Source organism: Manis pentadactyla, chromosome Y (assembly GCF_030020395.1).
Source record: "Manis pentadactyla isolate mManPen7 chromosome Y, mManPen7.hap1, whole genome shotgun sequence".
Classification (NCBI taxonomy): Eukaryota; Metazoa; Chordata; class Mammalia; order Pholidota; family Manidae; genus Manis; species Manis pentadactyla.
In genome coordinates this window covers 23,268,498-23,293,172 of record NC_080039.1, presented here as the reverse complement: position 1 = coordinate 23,293,172, position 24,675 = coordinate 23,268,498, and the positions used below count along the sequence as shown (strand labels likewise).

At 36.8% G+C, this 24,675-nt stretch overlaps 1 protein-coding gene across 3 annotated transcripts in view; it reads left to right on the top strand.

Moving 5' to 3' along the window:
* Nucleotides 1-24,675, top strand: part of LOC130682066 (probable ubiquitin carboxyl-terminal hydrolase FAF-X) — a 167,138-nt gene that overhangs the window by 5,305 nt on the left and 137,158 nt on the right. For all 3 annotated transcript variants that reach the window (XM_057496189.1, XM_057496190.1, XM_057496188.1), the window contains exons 2-9: nucleotides 4,232-4,377; nucleotides 6,089-6,168; nucleotides 8,152-8,264; nucleotides 9,567-9,785; nucleotides 17,178-17,293; nucleotides 17,457-17,708; nucleotides 17,783-17,921; nucleotides 19,733-19,885. In XM_057496189.1, the coding sequence (XP_057352172.1) occupies nucleotides 4,232-4,377; nucleotides 6,089-6,168; nucleotides 8,152-8,264; nucleotides 9,567-9,785; nucleotides 17,178-17,293; nucleotides 17,457-17,708; nucleotides 17,783-17,921; nucleotides 19,733-19,885 (1,218 nt within the window). The remainder of the gene's footprint in view (nucleotides 1-4,231; nucleotides 4,378-6,088; nucleotides 6,169-8,151; nucleotides 8,265-9,566; nucleotides 9,786-17,177; nucleotides 17,294-17,456; nucleotides 17,709-17,782; nucleotides 17,922-19,732; nucleotides 19,886-24,675) is intronic.

Genomic DNA, 24,675 nt, shown 5'->3' with positions numbered 1-24,675 from the left:
TTTTCTATTTTGTTTATTTTCTAAAGGAACCAGCTCTTGCTTTCATTTATTTTTTCTATTGTTTTATTCCCTCTATTTTATTTATTTCTTCTCTGATCTTTTCTGTGTACCTCCTTCTGCTGACTTTCGGCCTCATTCGTTCTCCTTTTACCAATTTCAGTAATTGTTCCTTTAGACTATTCATTTGGGATTGTTCTTCCTGCTTTAAATAGGCCTGGTTTACTATATACTTTCCTCTTAATACTGCCTTCACTTTGTCTCTCAGAAGTTGGGGCTTTGTGCTGTGTTTGCCATTTGTCTCCATGTATTGCTTGATCTGTTTTAATTTGGTCGTTAATCCATTAATTATTTAGAAGCATGTTGTCATGCGTCCATGTGTGTTTGTTTTCTTTTTAAGGTTTATTTCTGGTCTTAGCTATAGCTTTGTCATCTGAGAAGTTGGCTGGTAGAATTTCAATCTTTAGGAATTTACTGAGGCTCTTTTTGTGGCCTAGTATGTAGTCTATTCTGGAAAATGTTCCATGTGCACTTGAGAAGAATGTGTATCCTGCTGCTTTTGGGTGTACTGTTCTGCAGATGTCTGTTAGGTATGTCTGTTCTAGTGTGTTGTTCAGTGCCTGTGTGTCGTTACGCATTTTCTGTCTTGTAGATCTGCCCTTTGAAGAGAGTGGTGTGTTGAAGTCTCCTAGATTGAGTGCATTGCATTCTGTTTCCTCCTTAAGTTCTGTTACTGTTTGTTTCCTCTATGTCGGCTCTCTGGTATTGGGTGCATATATATTTGTAATGGTTGTATCCTGTTGTTAGACTGACCCCTTTTTTCATTATGAAATGTGCTTCTTTGTCTCTTGTTACTTTCTTTGTTTTGAAATCTATTTTGTCTTTTACAAGTACTGCATCACCAGCTTTTCTCTCCGTGTTGTTTGCATGAAGTATCTTTTTCCATCCCTTCACTTTCTGTCCATGTATGTGTTTGGTTTTGAGGTGAGTCTCTTTGAGCGGCATATAGATGGGTGTTGCTATTTTATGCATTCTGTTATTGCTCTGTGTCTTTTGATTGGTCCGTCCAGTCCATTTACCTTTAGGGTCATTATCCAAAAATATGTTCTTACTGCCATTGCAGGCCTTCTATGTGTGGTTAGCCAGTGTTCAAGTGTATCTTCTTTACTATCTAACCGTCTAACTTAACTCACTTATTAAGCTATTGTAAACACAGTGTAATGATTCCTTAATCGATCTCTCCCTTCTTATTGTTCCTTCTCCATTCTTTATATGTTAGGTGTTTTAATCTGTACTCTTCTGTGTTTCCTTTAACTGCTTTTGTGAGGAGTTGATTTTATTTTTTTCCTGTAGTTAGTATTTGGTTGGTCTGATTTTTCGTGTGATTTTATTTTCTCTGGTGACATCTGTTTAGCTTTATGAGTGCTTCCATCTAGAGCATTGCCTTTAAAATGTCCTGTAAAGGTGGTTTGTTTGAAGCAAATTCCCTCAACGTTTGCTTGTCTGGGTATTATTTAATCTCTCCTTCATACTTAAATGACAGTCATGCTGGATACAGTATTCTTGGTTCATGGCCCTTCTGTTTCATTGTGTTGCATATACCATGCCATTCCCTTCTGACCTGTAAGGTTTCTGTTGAGAAGTGTGATGATAGCCTGATGGGTTTTCCTTTGTAGATGACCTTTTCTCTCTCTGGCTGCCTTTAATACTCTGTCCTTGTCTTTGATCTTTGTCATTTTAATTATGATATGTCTTGTTGTTGTCCTCCTTTTGTCCCTTGTGTTGGGAGTTCTGTGGGCTTCCATGGTCTGAGAGACTATTTCCTCCCCCAGTTTGGTGAAGTTTTCAGCAGTTATTTCTTCAAAGACAGTTTCAATCCCCTTTTCTCTCTCTTCTTCTTCTGGTACCACTACAATGGGAATATTGTTCCATTTGGATTGGTCACACATTTTTCTTAATAGTTTTTCATTTCTGGAGATCTTTTTATCTCATTCTGCCTCAGCTTCTCTGTATTCCTGTTCCCTGATTTCTATTCCATTAGCAGTCTCTGCACCTCATCCAGTCTGCTCTTCAGTCATTCCAGGGATTGTTTCATTTCTGTAATCTCCCTCCGGACTTCATCCCTTAGCTGTTGCATATTTCTCTGCAGGTCCATCAGTACGGTTATCACCTTTATTTTGAATTCTTTTTCAGGAATATTGGTGATACATATCTCCCCAGGCCCTCTCTCAGTAGTTGTCTGGGTGATTCTTGACTGTACCAGATTCTTCCTCCTTTTCATGGTGCTAGAGTTAGTCGTAGGCTGGTAGCGCATATGTCAGGTGGGGGAACAGAGTCCGTTCCTGCTTGCTGTTCGCCTTGCCCTTCTGCATTGACTGTGTAGGTTACCCGCACACTGGGAGCAGCCTCTCGGTTAATGTCCTTCACGACTCCTTGTGGGGCAGCCCTCGGGATAGCCCAGAGCCCTGTGGGAGTCGCAGGTGTACTGGGTGTGCTCTCCTGCACAATCGGCACCCCTTCGTGCTTTCTGAACCTTGTTCTCGTTTGCTCTGTGTGTGCCGGGTAGGTGCACACTGGCGGCAGCCTCTTTCTGTGGCTCGGTTAACTGCGTGCTGGGAGGAGAATCTGGGCTCTTGCTGTGGGTGGGACTGCTCTCAGCCTGCTCAGCTGCTGTGTTTGGGCACCGCCAGCTGGGGAGAACAAATGGCAGGCTGCTTATTGCCATGAGGGGCTTCAGAGCTGCATTGCCACCAAGGGGGTTAGGGCATATGAAGGTCCTTAGGATTCCCAGCCTGCTGGGCTTAGTGTGCCAGTATGCTTCCGTCCAGAGGTTAAGCCCTTCTCCCTTTAAGACTTTCAAAAAGTACTTGCTTTTCTTTTGTCCTAGAGGAGCTGGCTGTGGGGACATGCTCACAGGTTTTATTTTTCCATTTCCCTAATATCCAGCACACCATGCCATGTGTGTCTTTTCTCCCAGTGCGTATTACTAGGGCTGGTTATTTAGCAGTCCTGTGCTTCCACTTCCTCCCCACTGTGACTCCTTTCCTCCTGCCAGTGAGCTGGACTCGGGGAGTGCTCAGGTCCTGCCGGGTTGTGGCTTTGTAGCTTACCTTTTCGTGAGATGCTGAGTTCTTACACATGTAGATGTTGTCTGCCTGTTGTACTATGTCTTCTGGTCTCTCTTTTAGGCATAGTTGTATTTGTTCTATTTTCAAATATATACATGGTTTTGGGAGGAGATTTCCATTGCCTTTCTCAAGCCTCCATGTTGGCTCATCCGTTCCCTGTTTTCTTTTGAATACTGATGTGTGGGGTTTATCTGTCCTCTTGATTTCATTTTTTTTTGAACTCTTGGATTATGAAATAGTTGTTTCTTTACCTTTGTACTCTTTAGGTATATATTTGTTAATGCTTGTAGTTATTACTTTAGGAATGATAACATGTTTTATGTAACCTATTAAGCAAGTTTTGTCACTTAACAATAAAGTAACTTAGGTTGTTACTGTGTGATATAACAATTACTTCACAGTTACTGTTCAATAAGAATGTAGGAGTGACTTTTGAGTGGTTCAGGCAGAGTGTCTCTTATGTTGTGGTTAGCATGTCAGCCACGGTTACAGTACTCCGATGGCTTGACTCTGGCGTTGGGGAATACATTTCCACAATTGCTCACTCACATAGCAGGAATGTCACTTCCTCACCACATGGGCCCGTGAGTAGGGTTTCTTTAGAATCTCTCAGGCATGGAACTTCATTTCTTCCTGAAAGATTTCTCTAAGGAGAAAGAAGGCATGGTTATTCTTATGGTTTAGCCTCAGAAATTCATGCATCATTTCCAAAGTTTTGTGTAAATATTTGTGGTTAAGAAGTTTCATTGCCTGTCAACAATGATTCAGTTTTAAAAAGGTTCATTACAGCTTTTATTTGTACTAAACATTGTAAAAACTAATGTTCTCTAATTTCAACTTACTTAAATTCATGCAGTATGATTAGGCCATTATTTTTTAGAAGATTCTTAAATCACAAGTATAAAAATGTGAAAAAATAATCACAGATTGGCCAAAATCTTAAGTATTCTGATCCCACCTTATTAAATATTTACAGCTACATACAGACAGTTATAGTCTATACTATAATAGAAAATATAGTAATATTTTCACTTAACTGTGTTGGTATCTGAATCGAGAAACGTACATATGTTATAGACTTAAGTCCGGAATATTTAATTTTTAAGATATTATCATCTGATTCCTCCAATGAGAATTCCTCAGCAACTCCTCCAGATGAACAGGGTCAAGGTGATGCTCCACCACAGCATGAAGATAAAGAACCTGCATTTCCACATACTGACCTGGCAGAGTTGGATGACATGATCAACAGGTAAATTTGACGGGAAAAACAAACTACGACCAGCATTTTAACTGGTACTGGAAGAGAAAAAGAGTGGACTGCAGTGTCAAAATAGTCTTACTGTCCATTAAATAGCCTTAACATTTTAGTCATTACCAAGTACCTCATAATTTATTGGTCTTAGTGCATGCATTTGTATGGGTTTTTAACAACTGGGTAGTAATGAATAAAGCTTGAAAATGTTCTTTAATATTTTAGTTGGTATGTTTCTGGCTTAGAAGTACAGACAGGAATTTTCTTTTAAGCATTTATGAAATGTGTTTCTTCTTGATACACATAGATTGCTTGAGTTGCTAGATGACTTTCCTTATATTGTCCATTTTAAACAGCAGAGATATTTCAACAGTTTATTTTTCTTTTATTTTGTCTGGTGGTTGCTGATTTGTTCATAAGAGTTTACTTCTGATTAGAACTGAGTTACAAAAAATTCCTAATGCCAGGAAAATAAAGATGCTTTTTAGTGTAACTGAAAAGAACAAAAAAATGTACCAATTTATATCTAGCAGATGGCTTGTAATAAGTATTTTTTATCAAAATGATGCGGGTGATAAAGGGATGCAGGCAGATAAGAATTCAGGACCCCAGTCAGTTCAAGGCCTTTTTAAGTTTCAAGAAGCTTCAGGGCCCTTGTAAGTTGCAGAAAGCTCCAGTCCAACTCAGCCAGCCATTCAGAAGTACACTTAGATACATGGACCTCAACTCTAATTGATTTGCCCTGTACTAATAAAGCATCGTACTTTCAGCCAATCAAGAATGAGTTGTAATGTCATTATTTCAATGTTTTGTTTGGTCCGGGGAGGGGGGAAGTTCTCCTCTCAGGAGGCAGTATAAAACCACAGCCACTACAGCACTAACATCATCCTCCCTTGACGACTGTCCTGAGTAGCAGGAATGTTCTGTTTACTCATTGAAAGAGCTTTGCTCGTTGCTGCTCCATACTCTTTTCCCTGCTGGCTCCATTCTTTGTCTCCTCCAAGATATGTTCCTGGGGAAAACATCATCTCAGCCAGTAACACAAATACAGTATTTGGGATTTCTGCTGTCCTTTAGTAAATAATTAAGGGACAGATGGAAGGAAGTTCTTTCTGGGATAGTGGGTTAATTTCGGGTACATTCCTAGATGCCTGACATTTTCATGAAGCTAGGGAAAATACTGGCTTCTGCGTTGCTTTTTGATCTAGGGGTGTACTTACAAGGCCATAAGTGCTTGGGACTCTAGAAATCATGTAATCTGTAAGAAAAATTGTTAACTGTTCTATAAAGGTGATTTTTGAGGGAGAAATCAGCCATTTGTCTCTCTCTTTTGTGTTTCTGAAGATAATCACAAGAAAAAAGGGTCATTGTGTTGTGCCTTACCAGTAAAACAACCTCAGAGGAACACTTTCTTTCTTACTAACAATGGGTTTACATCTAATTGGTTTTTGATTAGTTTTAGTTGTCTGTGAAAGTTCTTAAATGAAGTCTTCCCTTATTGTTGTATTAAAATTATATGTGGGTTCAATAAATACCTTAGGTTCACAAAGCAGATTTAAGAAGGTTTTTTACTTTTATAGTGAATATATATTATCAGAGATTTTTACATACTTTCCTAGCAAAAGTAATTGTAGTATGTAAGTTGTTTATAGTATTTCATTTTGTGCACAATGAATATGGCATCTTTTCATTTCATAAAAATTCTTATGCCTAGTTGGATGGTTCCAGTTTGGCCCAAAGGGGAATTAGAAGTGCTTTTAGAAGCTGCTATTGATCTTAGTAAGAAAGGTGAGTTTATATTTTACTGTGTGATCCATAATGTATTCAAGTGTGTATACTTCCACATTGTTCTTGATAGCTTTGTTTTTCTCTGTTACCCAATTCTTGTGTCTTCTTAGACTGCACTTTCTCACTAAACTTCCTGGAAGGACTTTATAATATGTAGAGCAAAGACTCATAGAAACCTTTGGACAGCCCTTAATGACACCTGAGTCCTTTAAAATGTTATGCAGAATTTTGTATGTATATTCATAATCCTACGGATAGGATCTATTGTGTCATTGTATTTTCAAAGGGGTAGTTACTTAAAAGTTAAAAACATTTTTTAAATATAAAAGACTTTGAAAATCTGTTGCATGAAATAGTGTAAGTAGTATACATTCAAGTATATATTTTACAAATTAAAAAATACTATATGACCATATGACTTGACATTATTAACTGTTTTTTTGTACTTAAGTCATTTGTAATTGAGAAAAACTAATTAGCAAAAATTTCAGACAAAGCATTTAAACTTGACATTTGAATGATTGACTGGAAAGTCATGAATCAAAGTGCATGCTAATAGAAACCCCATCTGTTATATTTAAATGGAAATTGGTGTTTCATTAGTATCATTTTTATAATAGACTAACAATTTTGATGTTAAAAACTTTTTTTCTGGAAGAGAGAAAAGTTTTGAAAATGAATTTTTTAGTTTTGTTTTGGGGTTTTGTTCTTGTTTAGCAACCAATAAAGAAAATCTAGTATTACTGCTACCAAGAATGAACTTTTATATTGGAATAGATCATCTTTAAATGACTTGTTCTAATGTTAGGTTCAGCTGAATTCTTGCAAATCACTAATTTTGATAATAGTATTTGGTTAAAGATTTGAAGGCTTAAAGAAAGGGCTGAAGCATTTTCTGGGCCATTTAAAAATGAATGGAAGTGGAGTAGCCACAGGTACATGTATTGTCAGTGTCCTTAATCAGTTTTTAACATCTATCTTTGGTTTCCTGTGAAGTCTGTCTTACTCTTTGGCCAAGGTAATAATTTTATTTAACAGTAATTATCCTACCATCATCTAAAGAGTGTTTACCTTTTATTTACCTTTTAAAATATTTTTTCTGATTATATGTTTCTCAACACTCAAATTTCTTTTGTTAGTTTGAGCATTTATTCCTTAATTGAAGGGTTTAGGTATTTAGTGTGTTCTAGGTCCTAACAGTACAAGATGAACAAACATTAAAATGCTACTTTGCTAGAATTGCATTCAGAATATGCAGAGGATTATTCCCTTATTTATTTATTTTTTTGTAATCATGGTTACTGTGAGGCAGAAGTCCTGGGTTTAAATGACATATCAATAACTATATAAACAAAACCAAAATATACTTTTTTATGCAAATTTGATATTTCCTGGGTTTTTTTGAGGAGATAAGAAGGTTTTTTTTAGATGAAGACATATGAGTGTACTACTTTCCTTAAATCAGATGAAATTAAAAAGAAGTAAAGATGCTTAGGTGCCAAGTGAAAGGACTTATTTAGGAAAGCAAGACCAGATTCTTTAAAATACTTTAATTAATCAGATAATCTACAACAAGATGGATTTTTTAAAGTCACTTATACAAAGCTTTTATTTCAGTGAGTAAAATGCTGTGATATGTTTGATTCTGTGTAGTAATTGTTGTGTTTAAAGTCCAGTATCATGTTTCGAAGCATATCGGTTAATCATTATATTACCGGATTTGACATAGATTCATACAACTCAGTGTTTCTAAAATTCACTGGATATAGTATTACATTTTTCTGAATTCCACATTTTCAGTGTAAATAAATTACCCTTTAGCCCTTTATGATAATGCGTCTTCTTGTTTCAAAATCTACTGTGCTGTATGTGTGTTGGAAACCTGAAACAATTTTTAACAATGTATTATCTTTAATTATACAATTGGTCAGAGAAATGTTGTCTTCACATTAAGTGTATTTTAATTTTTCCATCTTGTCTTAGGTCTTGATGTTAAAAGCGAAGCATGTCAACGTTTTTTCCGAGATGGACTGACAGTATCTTTCACTAAAATCCTTATGGATGAGACAGTGAGTGACTGGAAGTTTGAAGTTCATGTGAGTCTTTTTAATTATGTTGGAGACAAAGATTTACATGGTGATCCATGTGGATTTGTGTCTGGAAAGCATTACTCTTAAGTCCTTTGATAACGTTTGACAAAATTGAAGGCCTTTGAGAGCTGTATTTTAGAGTGAGCATGAGATTTGAAGTTATGAAACCTCATTTTAATGCTGTCACCTGAATCCCAAGTTCCTGTGACCTTAAGCAAAACAGAGTATATCTTCTAATGTATCAGGTTATTGATTGTGGAAGTATGCAGTTTTATGTAGTGGTAAGAAACATTCCCAAGATGGGGAATATAATAGAAGACTTCAGTATAGCTGAGGTACCAAAGGAAATGATTTCATTGCAATGCAGTATGTAAATAAACACAGCATGAATGACAGAGAATCTTGGCAACCTTGTCCTTGTCAGTTTGTAGAAAAGGAAAGTTTTCCTTGGAAAACTAGTACTCCCCAAAGTTTCTGATCTGAATTCAGACTACAGTTTTAATGATAAAAAAAAATCAAAACAGAACTTAAAATGTTCTCAGATTGGTAGTATTTTCAAGTGACGGGCTGTAGAAAATACAAGTACTCTCAAGGAAATTTCTTTGGTCTGGGACAAAAGTAATGCATTGATCCTGTGATACCTTCATATTGCAAAGATTTTGAAAACAAACAAACAAAAGTACTGTGAGAATCATTGAATTTCTGTAATTACTCCAAACCTCTGGTCCTAATTTATAAAGTGGAATTAGTCAAAAGTTACGAAGCAAACTTCCACTTGTTTGTGGACTGCAGCATTAGAAAATGTAAATGGGACCTTTCCTACAAATGACAATGGCATATAAAACCCAACATTTCCGATTTGGTAAGTGATAGACGGCTTTGGACATGATCTGTGACTTTTGAGGTTTGGATGACGTATCTCCCAATTTGGGATAATTGACTACTTTCAATGTTTAAATTTTAGAATGAACTGTCTCCATGGTACAAATTTCAAGAGAAGAGAATGGTGATTTGCATGTGTCCTGTAGACATAAGACTGAAATAGACATCCAGTAAAGTCTGCTTCATTGCAGCCATTCTTAGATAGCTTTTGAAATTAGGTGTAATACAACTGTGAAATAAGTAAATACTTACTTTCAAAGATACATCAGTTTGATCACAATATCTGTGAAATAAATGAAGCAGAATTCAGGCTACCAGGATAGAAACGTGGAGACAGATCATTACTAACAAGAATTGAAATGTTTTTGTTTAGGAAATTGGATTGTTTTTTCTTTCTAACTCACCTTCCTCCCCTTAACGTAACAGAGGTGTATTATTAACAATGCTCATCGCCTAGTGGAACTTTGTGTGACCAAGTTGTCCCAAGACTCGTTTCCACTTCTGGAACTTCTCTCCATGGCCTTAAATCCTCATTGCAAATTCCATGTCTACAACGGTACACGTCTAAGTGAATCAGTTTCCCCAGGTGCTCAGTTGCCTGAAGACGAACTGTTTGCTCATTCCTCAGATCCACGATCACCAAAAGTATGTTGGTTTGTTCTCAGAATTAAATAGTAAAATGACTTTGTCTAAAAACTTTAGTGACATGAACCATCTTTTAACACGATAAGCACATAACGCTGTTGTATGTAGGTTTCTGTTTACAGACACATTATGTAAGTATTGTTCATTCATTAACGATGAACTCCTGGCCACTACCACTGTAACTCCTACCTGAACAAAGATTAGTATGTGTTGATTGGTTGTTGAATATGTTTGTTGGGATCTAACTTTGTATTTCACCTAGACGCAGTGATTCAGTATTTGTTCCTTCTGTGTTTAGAGTGACTTTAGAGAATATAATTACTGCAAATAAGGAGCATCAGTTGTTTGTACATATATATTTAACAGCAGGAAGCGGATTTATTTACAGACTGTAAACAGATTTTTAAATTTTATTCTTTGCTTTCATTACATACTATTGTTATTTTGATTTTTTTATTAGAAACCCTTAGTGCTGATCAAGATCTTAGTCTTGGGTCAAGTAAATAATCTCAGTCTGTTATTAACCCAAAGGATAATTAATTGCATGGAAGCAAGGCTTAAGAAAACGGGAACCAAGGGTACAGACCAAACTAAAAAACGAGCCAGAAGCACTGAGTAGCAGACCAGGCTATGGAAAAGGCTCCTGGTTCTATGTACATTCCTTCTACTGTTTTGCTGGCTTAATTTATCATGCTACTGAAGTTTTAATAGTAAAGTCTATTTTATTTTTATACTCATTTTGGTTAAATATTTTAAACACATGGAAAAATGTAAACCAACAGTAGAAACAGAAAGCAGAACATAACTTTAGTGTGTGTGCGTGCTAATGAATACCAAAAACACTGTTCTCTGTGTTTAGAAACCTCTCCTTTCTTTTTCCTTCCTAATATTCTCTGCTTAACACTTCAGTAGTGTGAATAGATTGGGTTAATGCAAGCATCTTTGTCTTAATTCTGATCTTCAAGGGAAAGTTTTCAATTTTTTAATCATTGACTTTGATGTTGGCTGTGGGTTTGTGAGGTGCCCTTAATTGTGTCAAGGTAGATTCTTTTTATTCTTGTTTTTTATTATGTTAGGTTGTTGAATTTTGCCCAGTCCTTTTTCTGCATCAGTTGAGATGATCATATCAAATTTTCTTTCCTTTATTCTGTTAATGTGGTATATTAATTTGATTTTTTTAAATTGAAACCTGGCATCCCAGTGGACATATATCCCACGTACTTGTGTGTATACTTACTTTGCTGATGAGTTTGGTTGCCAGTATATTGTTGAGGGATTTTTACATCAAATATTCAGCATAGATACAGTCTTTAGTTTCCATTTGTCTTTGGTACTAGAGAAATGCCGGCCTCTTAAAGTGAGTTTGGACATGTTCCTTCCTCTTCTGCTTTTGGAAAGATTGAGGATTGGTGTATATGTTCTTTAATATTTTTTAGAACTCTACAATGAAACCATCTGGTACTTGATTTTCTTTTGCTGGTTTTGTTTGCTGATTCAATCGCCTTATTAATTATAGGTCTTTTCAGATTTTCTGTTCCTGATACAGTTTTAGCATAGGTGGGTTGTTCTTGAAATGTGTCAATTTCATCTAGGTTATCCATATGTTGACATAAATTTTTTATAATTATTACTAATATTTCTTATAAATCTATGATGGGTCTTCTCTTTCATTTACAGTTTTAGTTACTTGAGTCTTGCTCTCTTCTCTTTCCTGTAGCTGACCTAAGGGCTTCTCATCTCACAGGTAAATTTTATGAAACAGTTCTTGATTTTACTGATTTTTTTCTCTCTCTCTCTGTTGTTTTTCTTTCTCTGTTTTGTTTATCCTTGTTCTAGTGTCTTCTTGCCAAAATACTAGTTTTGAGATTAGTTGGATAGGATAATTTTTTTCTTGCTTCCTAGGAGAAGTTAGGTTGTCAAACTGCAAGCTTTCTTTAAAAATAAAAAATGTTTTAAACTATAAATTTTTCTCTTACAACTGATTCTTCTTTTCACTAGTTGGATGAGTTGTTCTCTATTTATTTTGGGTTTTCCAGGTTTTCTTCTATTAATTGATGTCCAGCTCCATTGTATTGTGATGGGAAAATAGGCTATGATTTAAATCCTTTGAAAAGACTTGTTCCCACACAGTGTTCTGTGTGCCCTTATAAAAGTGTGTGTTCTCCCATTGTTGGGCAAAGTGTTCTGTGTATCTAAGCAAGATTCAGTTGTTCTTTATTATTATATAAAACTATGTTCCTCCCCCCCAAAAAAAACATAGTGCTTTCTTTTTTTCTTTATTGAAGTATCGTTAATATACACTTACATCGCTTTCAGATATATACAGCACAGTGATTCAGCAATCCCTACATTATTAAGCCTCTCCCACTCTCTGGTGCAGTTACTATTGGTCAACATAGAAAGATGTTACCGAATCATTGACTATATTGTCCCTGTGACCAGCTTATATTATGATTGAAATTTTCTGTTTGCACTTTATCCCCCACACCCATTGTAACCACCCATTCAAACCCCTTCCCCATGGTAACCACTAGTCACTTTTGAGTTTCTGTGAGTCTACTGCGGTTTTGTTAATTCTCTTCTACTTTATTATTATGATGAAATCGTATGGAATTTGTCTTTCTCCACCTGGCCTTTTCCACTTAACATAATACCCTCTAGGTCTATCCGTGTTGTTGCAAATCGCAGAACTTTTCTTAATGGCTGAATAATATTCCATTGTGTATATTTATGTGCCACATCTTCCTTACCCATTTATGTGTTGGTGGACAGTTTGGTTACTTCCATTTCTTGACTATTGTAAACAATGCCACGATCAACATAGAGGTGACATATCTTCAAATTAGAGATTTTGTTTTCTTTGGGTACTTTCCTACACACGGAATTACTATTTCTAGTGTTTGTTTCTTGAGGAATCCCCATATTGCTTCCCACAACAGTTGTACCACCTGTTGACATTTCCACCAAGAGTGAAGGAGGTTCCCATTTTTCCACATAATCGCCAACACTTGTTACTTCTTGTCTTTTGGAGAGTGCCCGTTCTAATTGGTGTAAGGTGATATCTCATTGTGGTTTTTATTAGCGTTTCCCATATGTTTAGTGATGTGGAGCATCTTTTTCTTGTGCCTGTTGGTGAAGTGCCAGCTCGGTTCTTCAACCAGTTTTTTGATCAGGGTATTTGTTTTTTGGTTGTTGAAGCATGTGAATAATGTGTTAGTCCCTTATTGGATGAAACATTTATGAATATAGTCTCTCCGTACTGTAGGTTGCCTTTTCTACTAATGGTGTCCTTTGCTGTATAGAAGCTTTTTAGTTTGATATGTTGTCCCATTTATTCATTTTTTCTTTTGTTTCCCTTGCCTGAGGAGGTGTGCTCAGAAAAAAGTTGGTCATGTGTATATTCAAGAGATTTTTACCTATGATTTCTTGTATGAGTGTTATAGTTTCATGACTTATATCCAGGTCTCTGATCCATTTTGAGATTAGTTTTGTGTATGAGTTAGACAGTAATCAGGTTTCATCCTCCTACATGTAGTTCTCCAGTTTTGCCAACACCAGTTGTTGAAGAGGCTGCCATTTCCCTATTATCTATCAAAGGCTCCTTTATCATTTATTTATTGGGCATGTATGTGTGGATTTATATGTGGACTCTCTATTCTGTCCCATTGATCTATGGGTCTGTTCTTGTGCCAGTACCAAATTGTCTTAATTACTGTGGCTTTGTAGTAGAGCTTGAAATTGGGGAGTGTAATCCCTCCCCCCAAATTTATTCTTTCTCCTCAGGATTCTTTTGGCTATTTGGGGTCTTTTGTGGTTCCCTGTGAATTTTAGAACTAGTTTGTTATATTTGTTGAAGAATTCTGTTGGTATTTTGATGGTGATTACATTGAATCTGAGATTGCTTTAGGCAGGATGGCCATCTTGACAATATTAATTCTTCTTATCCATGAGCATGGGATGCATTTCCATTTACTGCTATTTAAAGAAGTTTAATTTCTCTCAAGAGTGTCTTATAGTTATCAGGGTGTAGGTCTTTAACCTCCTTGGTTAGGTTTATTCCTAGGTATTTTATTGATGCTGCTGTAAATGGAGTTGATTTCCTGATTTCTTTTTCTGCTCGTTCATTGTTAGTAGTACACAGGAGTGCAGCAGATTTCTGTGTATTAATTTTGTATCCTGCAACTTTGCTGAATTCAGTTAATTCTAGTAGTTTTGGAATAGAGTCTTTAGGGTTTTTTATGTACGCTGTCATGTCATCTGCAGACAGTGACAGTTAAACTTCTTGATCTGTCCCTTGGAGTGAGTGGTGTGTTGAAGTCTCCTAGAATGAATGCATTGCATTCTATTTCACAGGACCTTTAATTCTGTTAGTATTTGTCTGACATACGTAGATACTCCTGCGATGGGTGCATAGATGTTTATCATGGTTACATCCTGTTGTTGGACTGCCCCCTTTATCATTATGTAATGACCTTCTTTGTCTCTTGCTACGGTCTTGGTTTTGAAGTCAATTTTGTCTGATACAAGTACTGCAACTACTGCTTTTTCCTCCCTATTCGTTGCATGAAATACCTTTTGCCATCCCTTCACTTTCAGTCTGTATGGCTTTGAGTTTGAAGTGAGTCTCTTGTAGGCAGCATATAGACAGGTCTTTTTTTTTTTCTCTATTCAGTGACTTAGTGTCTATTGATTGGTGCATTCAGAACATTTACAGTTACGGTGATTATTAGTAGGTATGTACTCTTTGCCATTGCAGGCTTTAAATTCATGGTTATCAAAGGTTCAGGGGTAGCCTCTTTAATATGTAACAGTCTAACAACTTAACTTGCTTATTATGCCATAACAAACACAGTCTAAAAGTTGTTTTTCTTTTTCTCCCTTCTCTTTCTTCCTCCTCTACACTTTATGTATTAGGATTCTGTACACTCTGTGTGTAACCTTTGACCAGCTTTGTGGGCAGTTGATTTAATTTTGCATTGGCTTAGTAATTAATGATCTACTGCCATTACTGTGGTTTTATTTTCCCTGGTAACAGCTATTTAGCCTTAGCGGTACTTCCATCTAGAGCAGTGCCTCCAAAATACACTGTAGAGATGGTTTGTAGGAGGTACATTCCCTCAACTTCTGCTAATCTAAAGATTGCTGGATCCCTGCTTCAAATTTAAATGATAATCTTGCCAGGTAGAGTATTCTTGGTTAGAGGCTTGGCTGTTTTATTGCCTTAAATATGCGATGCCATTCCCTTCTGGCCTGAAAAGTTTCTATTGAGAAGCCTGATGATGGCCTGATGGATTTTCCTTTGTATGTGATCTTTTGTCTCTCTCTGGCTGCGTTTAATACTCTGTCCTTATTCTTGATCGTTGCCATTTTAATTATATGCTTTGGTGTTGTCTTCCTTGGGTGCCTTGGTTGGGACATCTGTGCACTCCCATGGCCTGAGAGACTGTTCTTCCCCAGACTGGAGAGTTTTTAAGCAGTTATTTCCTCAAAGTTATTCTTTTGGTACCCCTGAAATGCGAATATTACTTGATTGGTCGCACAGATCTCTTCGTATTCTTTCATTCCGAGAGGTCCCTTCTTTCTGTTTTTGGATTCATTGTTTTCCTGTTCTCTGATTTCTATTTCATTTACCATTTTCTCTGCCTCATCTGATCTTCTTTTCAACCCCATTGTATGTTTGATTTCAGATACTGTATTTTTTCAAAGTTTCTGTGTCTTCCTTGACGTGTTGCCTGAGGTCTTGAGTATTTTTCTGTAGCTCTGTGTGCATGTTGATGATTTTTATTTTGAAAACTTTACCAAGAATATTCGTGATTTCAGTTTCATTTATCCCTCTTTCTGGTGTTTGCGGGATTTTGGTTTGTACAAGGATCTTTTGCCACTTCATATTTCTGACAAATAATAGGGAAGAAAAACTATGTATATGCCCTGTCCTCTAGTGTCCCGAAGCTCTAGTCTGTGGAGCTGCCCAGGATCTGGAGTGTTGGCCGGGCTTGAGGTGATCAAGCCAGTGCCTGCCGGGAGGTAAGAGCTCTTTTCTGCTTCCCAGCTGCGGTGCCTGCCTGCACTGCCAGGGCCAGTGGGAAGAGCACTCTGGGAGCATCTTTGCGTTATACCCCTGTAGCTGTTAAGGCCTCCGGCTGGCCTGGCATGACGGCAGGGGCTACAGGTTCGCAAACCAAAGCCCAGAGGAAGGAGCATCAGGCTGTGTATCAGAGTGGGGGCCTCAGCACTGCATTGCCAGCCAGGCGGATGGAGCTGGTGAAGCTCCTAAAAGTCCCCAACCTGCTGGGCTGAGTGTGCTGGGACTATTTTGTTCACTTCTCCTTTCTCCTGTACAGTAAGCTCTGTGCAATCATTGCCCCTTTAGCAGCCCTCCCGCTGTTGGGACATCTTTCTAAGTGCCTGCCTTTCTTTTGCTTCAGAGTGGTCTGTTTGGGTACCTGTTCTCCACAAGTGGCTAGAATCTCAGTGTCTCTAAGTATTCCACCTCTGTTTGCTTTCCAACCCCACTAAATCTCCAGAGCTCCTTGTGATGGGTGTTCACGCTCCCAGGAGAGATCTCCAGGGGTGGATATTTAGCAGTCCTGGGCTTCTACTCCCTGCCCCATTTTTTTTTTCCTCCCACCTGTGAGCTGGGGTGGGGGATGGGCTTGGATCCTGCCATATCACAACTTTGCTACTTTACCTTTCCTTAAGGTCCCCTTTTTTTCCCCAGTTGGAGGGCCATCAGTTGCAGTCTTTGTTCTGATCTCTCTTTTCAGAATTAGTTGTTATTTGCTGTATTTCTGTGTTACATGTGGTTTTACAGGGAGGTTTTTGCCTAACTTCTCTCACCACCTTTTCCCCTTTCTCAGATAAAGGCTTCCTTCCCTTCAATTTTTTTTGTTTTTAAGGGTGGAAATTATTTCTGCTTAAGATTGGTAATAAAATGCTTATGTTCCCTTTTTTTCTTTTTAATTCCTCCTAAAACCTGGCTTTTTAGAAGATAAGACTTAAAACATCTTTTAGGGGCACCTATGTATTCGATTTTTATTTTATATACCTTTAAAATTCACTTACATTCTTACACATGGAAACATGTTCAACTGAACACCCTTTCCTAATTTCTTTTCAGCAGATATACAGGGTAAATAACAAATAGTATCCGTGTCCCTATGAACTACTATGTATTTGCAACCTGTGTTGCTTCTGGCTTAAGGGAAAGAAAGAAAATACATTAGGAAAACAATAAATCTTTGAAAATATATGTTTGTTTTGTACTCTATTTAAACATTCTTTCAAACAGTTTACTGAACTTCCTTTTTTTGACTGACTTCAAACACATTTCAATAGCACGTTTGAAATTTTTTTCTGATGGAAAGAACTAACTTATCATTACCTGCATTACAGGGTTGGCTAGTGGACCTCATCAATAAATTTGGCACATTAAATGGATTCCAGATTTTGCATGATCGTTTTATTAGTGGAGCAACATTAAATGTTCAAATAATTGCAGCTCTTATTAAGTAAGTTATTTTAAAAGTAGTAATCATTGTAGTATAAAGATTTTACTGCTTTAAAAACTGACTCAGTTTTCTAGTTCCTTCTTATTTTTAACTGGTAAGTTAATGTTTATTTAAGCATTGAACTTGTGGATATTGCAAAAGTTGTGTGTTTTTCCTTATTTAGACCATTTGGACAGTGCTGTGAGTTTCTCAGTCAGCGTACAGTGAAAAAGTACTTCATTCCAGTTATAGAAAGAGTTCCACAGTTTTTAGAAAATTTAACTGATGAAGAACTGAAAAAAGAAGCAAAGAATAAAACCAAAAATGATGCCCTTTCAGTGATTATTAAGTCTCTGAGGAATTTAGCTTCAAGGATTCCAGGAGAAGAGGAAACTGTAAAAAATTTAGATATTTTTAGGTTGAGAATGATACTCAGGTAAGATGCTCTCCCTTTAAATAATCATTTGCTTGATTTCTCATAGTAATACTTCTTCCAAATTTCTCTTGCAGACAGTTGGAGATATGTTCTTTTAATGGAAAGATGAATGCCCTGGATGAAATTAACAAGGTCATATCTAGTGTGATATATTACAGTGGCCGACATTGTAATCCTGAGGAGGAAGAGTGGCTGACTGCTGAGAGAATGGCAGTAAGCTCCTTTGCTTTTTTTATAAGTAAGAATCTATTGAAGGAAAATTAGTACCAGTTAATTCTAGGAGCAACAATAACAAAAACTTTGAAATTGGAAGATTGATTCATGACCATTATATCCTAAAACTTACCTTGTAATAGTAGTAAAAAATGATTTGTTTGAAGTGATACAGTAATGCCCTGCGTCTTCAGTAACTATATCATCCTAAGTACAGATGGTCATTGTTCTTCTAGTTTAGTGTTTTGTTAGATATTAAATAAATAAGAGGTAATATTTATAGGGATTAAATCTGGAATCTGGTGAGTGAATTGGCATGATGGTAATATGCCAATTTAGAAGTTTTAAATTGGAGGTTATACTAAAGAAGTAATGTTTTATATAATACTAAGAACTTTTCAAACCATTTACATTTTGATATTGAAAGGAAATTATTTACCATATAGATCATTATACATGTTGGTGTTGAAAAATGTATAACATACGGTAGTAGGTTACTCAGTAATTTCTTTCTCGTGTGTCTTGTATGCCAGCCTTGTGGGTGCCTCTATGAAGAATAATTTCTACCTTAATGGAGTCTTCAGTTTAATGGTGGAAATGACCAAACATAAAAAGCATTTTGAGGAAACTCGGTTGATACTGAGAAAATAGTCAATAACCTACACCTAGGCTCTGACTCAGTGTTGGTGGTCAGGGTTACATGTATGCAGTTTGCCCACTTTGTGGAATGTCAGGCAAAGAACTACTCAAAAATGCCTGCTAGTCCTTGACAGAAAATAGTGTTCAGACAATTTTTAACCAATTTGTATTGTTGTGGCATTTTTACAAAAGAATCTCGTAGGACAGATTCACATACAACATGGTTCTCTACAGATAGTTTGAGATGTTACTGCAGTAATATGGGGACATGTTTGTATCTGAAAAATTAACTTTTGTGTAACAGTTTATTGTAATGTTTGTTTATTTTTGCATTAAAAAATAAGCACATCAAATTGGTTTATAATTTATAAAATATAGCACATCATAGGAGCATTAATGTGCAAATTAGAATTCTGTGTAATTACTGTAAATTGAATGCTTTTCTCTAAAACAACATTTAAACACATAGTTGTCCCTAGAATAATGCTGGATTTCGCTTTTGATTGCAGAACTTAATTTTGAATAGCCCTTCTCAATAACAAACACATATGTTAGGTTATGATTAACACATACTTTAAGTGTTTTTTCAAATTATCACAGGTCTCTAGAATATTTTCAGCATGTTAATTGAAAAAAATCTGCATATCAGTGGATGCAGTTAGTTCAAATCCGTGTTGTTCATGGGTTAACTATATTTTAGTTATAATGTATGAACATAAATGTAATTTGAGCTTTTGAATTTCCATTGATGTTTCTTAGAAGTCTGAATTACTCAGTTTTCTATTCATTGAGATGTATTTGACGTAATAGCACTATATTAGTTACTCAACATAAGGTGTGCAGCGACGGTTTGATTTTCATACATTTTCATATGATTACCACAAGTTTAGTTAATAACATTCATTATCTCATAGATACAAAAAGAGAAAAATGTTTTTTCCTTGTGATGAGAGAAGTGTAAGAATCTGTTGTATTAAAGATTTTCAAATATTTCATACAGCAGTGTTAACTACAGTGAGCAATCTGTACTTTACATTCTCACTACTTATTTATCTTATAACAGGAAGTTCGTACCTTTTAACACATTTATTCAATTCCCCCATCCTCATAGTTTGCGTTTTATAAAAGCTTTTCAGTTTCTGTTATGAAACAAATTTTTATATTATATTTAGGAATGGATACAACAGAACAATATTTTATCCATAGTTTTGCGAGATAGTCTTCATCAGCCTCAGTATGTAGGAAAGCTAGAGAAGATTCTGCGTTTTGTGACAAAAGAAAAGGCTCTTACCTTGCAGGATCTTGATAATATCTGGGCCACACAGGTAAGGAATTTAAGAGGATAGCTATTTTATTGTTGTAAGGAAAATACTAAAAGTTTACTCCCTATAGTAGTCATTACGCAGTAGTCTGTTAATTTGTATTACTTTAGTTTAAACTCTTGATCTATACAGAAATCCTGCCAATAATTGAAATACAGTTTTGCTGGAGTCCAGCTCCAGTGAGTCCAGGAGTCCCTGAAGGATGGACGGCATCGGTGACTAACGGAAATAAATGACACAGGCACTAGCAAAAGCTGAGCCTGGCCTTTACTGACAAGTAGCACTTTGATCATATACTCTTTGATTACATAAAGTACAGATATTAATCATTTAATTGACACACAGCACGGTGACATGCGTTTGGAGACTGAGATTACATCATGTGGCAGGTCTTAGCAGTTAACTTGTTTCTGCGTAAGCTTTGTTCTTAGTTATTGTGGCCAGAAAATCTTAACAAAGATCAGGTAGGTGCCAGACTCTTGGTTTCTTCACAGATGACTACCTAAAGGTCACTATTCTCTTATTTTTATGTAGGGCCTTCATTCGTCTGTACATATACTCCCATTCTTCATCTCTGGTAGGAAAGAAGGAGGCTCTTTCTAAAAGAACACGACTTTTTTTGGCAGGCAGGGACAAAGTTTATGGACTGTGTGTCTCAGACCCATTTTCAGTAAGACCTACAGTGGAGATTTTTCTGATGTGGAGTTAGGTGATGCGCTGTTCTCATTTGTTTTATAGCTTGCCAGGTTTGTTCTCTGGCTGGCTCACCACAGAATATCATTTGTTCTCTGTACCCAGCTGTTGCCATTAATCTTTGAATATGTTATTTGGAGGCCACATAGGGGTGGGGGAAGGAACCTCAACCCAGGTAAATTTCCCATATCTTTTTCCCATAAACTTGGGTTCAGTTCTCGTGGGGTCTCACTTTCCCATCATCGGGGGTAGTCACAGGGACAGTAGTGGTTTTTTCCTATTTCCTTTAGGGCCAGTACCTAAAATTTTCAGGGAGAATTAGATATGGCCTCTTCCCTGAAGGGGCAGTTTGAATTAAAACCATAATAAACAAATTTATTAGGAGAGGGACATTTTCAGCAGGAGGGATATTGGGTTGCTCCTCTGGGAAGGCCACTGTGCAGTCCCTTCCATCCGACTTCTTGGACTGTGTCATCAGACTGGCGGTTCGGACCGCCTCCCAGTACAGTTTATGTAACAATTATATTAGTTTGAGATGAACACCTTAGAGATTCATCAGTTATCTGCATTACTCCATGCTCACAGTGTTAAGTGTAGCTTTTACCCCACAAAGATACTGTAATATTATCGGCTATGTAGTACTTAACACTAATACCTTCATCATGATTAATTTTATAACTGGAAGGTTGCACCTCTTTTTTTGATTGAAGTTCATTCATAATAAAGTTTTGAGTCAGTTTCAGGTGTACTGTATAGTAATTTGATAGTTAAATACATTATTAAATGGTCGTTCCCAATAAGTGAGTTGATATCTGTCAACATAGATACTGCAGTATTATTGACTATATTCTGTGTGCTGAGTGTTCATCCTCATCACTCAAATACATTGTAATTGAGATGATGGAGATTTTGTGTCTCTCTATCCCCTTCACCTCTTTCACCCAACACCATTTATTCAAGAGACTGATGGTCTTTTCCTTTCTGAATACACTTGTCATATATTAATTGACCACATTACTGTTGATTTATATCTGGACTCTCCGTTTGCCTGTAAACGTATTCTTGTCCCAGTAGAAAAGTGTATTCATTACTCTAGTTTTGTGGAAGAGTTTGAAATCAGGAAGCGTGACACCTCCGACTTTGTTCTTCTTCTCCAAGGTTTCATTGGCTATTCAGGGATTTTTGTAGTTCCATGCAAATTTAGGATTATTTCCTCTAGTTTCATGAAAAATACCATTGGTATTTTGATAAGGATTGTGTTGGAAATACTGCTTTGGGCAGGACTTTTACAGTATTCTTTCTGTGCACATGGACTAGCTTTACATTTATTTGTGTTGTCTTCATTTTCTTACATCAGTGTTTTATAACTTCATAACTTTTAGCTTCATGGGTAGACTTATTACTAGGTATTTAATTCTTTTGGATGCATTGATATTTGGGATTTTAATTTCTCTTTCTGCTATTTTGTCATTTGTATATAGAAACTCAACAGATTTCTATATGTTAATTGTGTATCCTGTGACATTACTGAAATTATTTATTAATAAGCTAGTAGTTTTATGGTAGGGTTGGGGTATTTACAAGCTTCAGTATACAGAGTAATGTCATCTGCAAATATTGACAGTTTTACTTTTTCCTTATCTATTTGGATGCCTTTAATATCTTCTTGTCTAATTGACATGGCTACAGTTCCAGTACTATGTTGAATAAAAGTGGTGAGAGTGGGCATCCTTGTCCTCGATATGTGGATATCGAACCCTCCAGCATGCCTTGGATAACCTGTACATGATGGGGGTAGATGACCTTCTTAATGTATTTTTTTTTTTGCTATCATTAATCTACAATTACATGAGGAACATTCTGTTTACTAGGCTCCCTTCTTCACCAAGTTGCCCCGCACAAACCCCATTACAGTCACTGTCCATCAGCGTAGTAAGATGCTGTAGAACCACTACTTGTTGCACAGCCCTCCCCGTGCCCTGACCGTCACATTATACATGCTATTCGTAATGCCCCCTGTCTTTCCCCTCCCAGTCATTCCTCTCTTCCTACCCACACTCCCCAGTCCCTTTCCCTTTGGTAACTGTTAGTCAATTCTTGGGTTCTGTGTTTCTGCTGTTGTTTTGTTCCTTCTTTTTTTCTTTGGTCTTAAACTCCACAGATGAGTGAAATGTTTTGATACTTGTCTTTCTCTGCCTGGCTTATTTCACTGAGCATAATACCCTCCAGCTCCATCCATGTTGTTGCAAATGGCAGGATTTGTTTTCTTGTTATGGCTGTATAATATTGCATTGTGTATATGTACCACATCTTTATCCGTTCATCTACTGGTGGACACTTAGGTTGCTTCCATTTCTTCACTGTTGTAAATAGAGCTCTGATAAAAATAGGGGTGCATATGTCTTTTTCAGACTGGGCTGCTACATTCTTAGGATAAATTCCTAAGAGTGGAATTTCTGGGTCAAAGGGTATTTCTATTTTGAATCTTTTTGAGTTATCTCCATACTGCCTTCCACAATGGTTGAACTAAATTACATTGCCAGCAGCAGTGCAGGACGGTTCCCCTTTCTCCACAACCTCGCCAACATTCATTGTTGTTGGTTTTTAGGATGGTAGTCATCGTAACTGGTGTGAGGTGATGATATTTCATTGTGGTTTTAATTTGCATTTCTCTGGTGACTAGCGATGTGGAGCATCTTATCACGTGTCTGTTGGCCCTCTGAGTTTCTGCTTTGGAGACCTGTTCAGATCCTCTGCCCATTTTTTATTGGATTATTTGCTTTTCATTGTGGTGCGTGAGCACATTATATCTTTTGGATGTCAACCCTTTATCAGATCTGTCATTTATGAATATATTTTCCCATACTTCTCAGCTTGATATAGTCCCACTTGTTCATTTTTGCTTTTGTTTCCCTTTCCGGGGAGATATGTTCATGAAAAAGTTGCTCACTTTTATGCCCAAGAGTTTTCTGCCTGTGTTTTTTTCTTAGAGTTCTATGGTTTTATGGCTTACATTCAGGTCTTTAATCCATTCCAAATTTACTTTTATGTATGGGGTTAGACAGTGATCCAGTTTCATTCCCTTACATGTAGCTGTTCAGCTTTGCCAACACCAGCTGTTGAAGAGGCTGTCATCTCCCCATTGTATGTCCATGGCTCCTTTATCTTATATTAATTGACAATGTATGTTTGGGTTAATCTCTGGAGTCTGTATCCCATTCCATTTGGGAAGCAAGATCCCCCCCCACACACACTTATTTTTTCTTCTCAGGATTGCTTTGGCTATCTGGGAACTTTTGTGCTTCCATATGAATTTTAGAACTATTTGTTCCAGTTCGTTGAAGAAGGCTGTTGGTTTTTTGATAGGGATTGCATTGAATCTGTATGTTGCTTTAGGCAGGATGGCCATTTTGACAATATTAATCTTTCCTAGACCAGTGCATGGGATGAGGTTCCATTGTTAATTTCTCTGAAGAGTGTCCTGTAGTTTTCATGCTATAGGTCTTTCACTTCCTTGGTTAAGTTTATACCTAGGTAGATTTTTTCTTTTTGATGCAATTGTGAATGGAATTGTTTTCCTGATTTCTGTTTCTGCTATTTCATTATTAGTGTATAGGAAAGCAACAGATTATTTTGTGTCCTGCAACTTTGCTGAATTCAGATATTAGTTGTAGTAGTTCTGGAGTGGAGTTTTTAGGGGTTTTTATTTACAATATCATGTCATCTGCAAATAGTGACAGTTTGACTCCTTCTTTCCCAATCTGGATTCTTTGTATTTCTTTGTTTTGTCTGATTGTTATGGCCAGGACCTCCAGTACTGTGTTGAATGTCAGTGGGTAAAGTGGGCATCCCTGTGTTGTTGCCCATCTTAGAGGAAAAACTTTCAGCTTTTCACTGTTAAGTATGATGTTGGCTGTGGGCTTATCATATATGGCTTTTATTGTGTTGAGGAACTTGCCCTGTTATACCGATTTTCTTGAGAGTTTTTGTCGTGAAAGTTTTGTCAAATGCTCTTTCAGCTTCTATCAAAATGATCATGCTTTTTATCCTTCTTTTTGTTTCTGTGGTGGATGATGTTGATAGACTTTCGAACGTTGTAC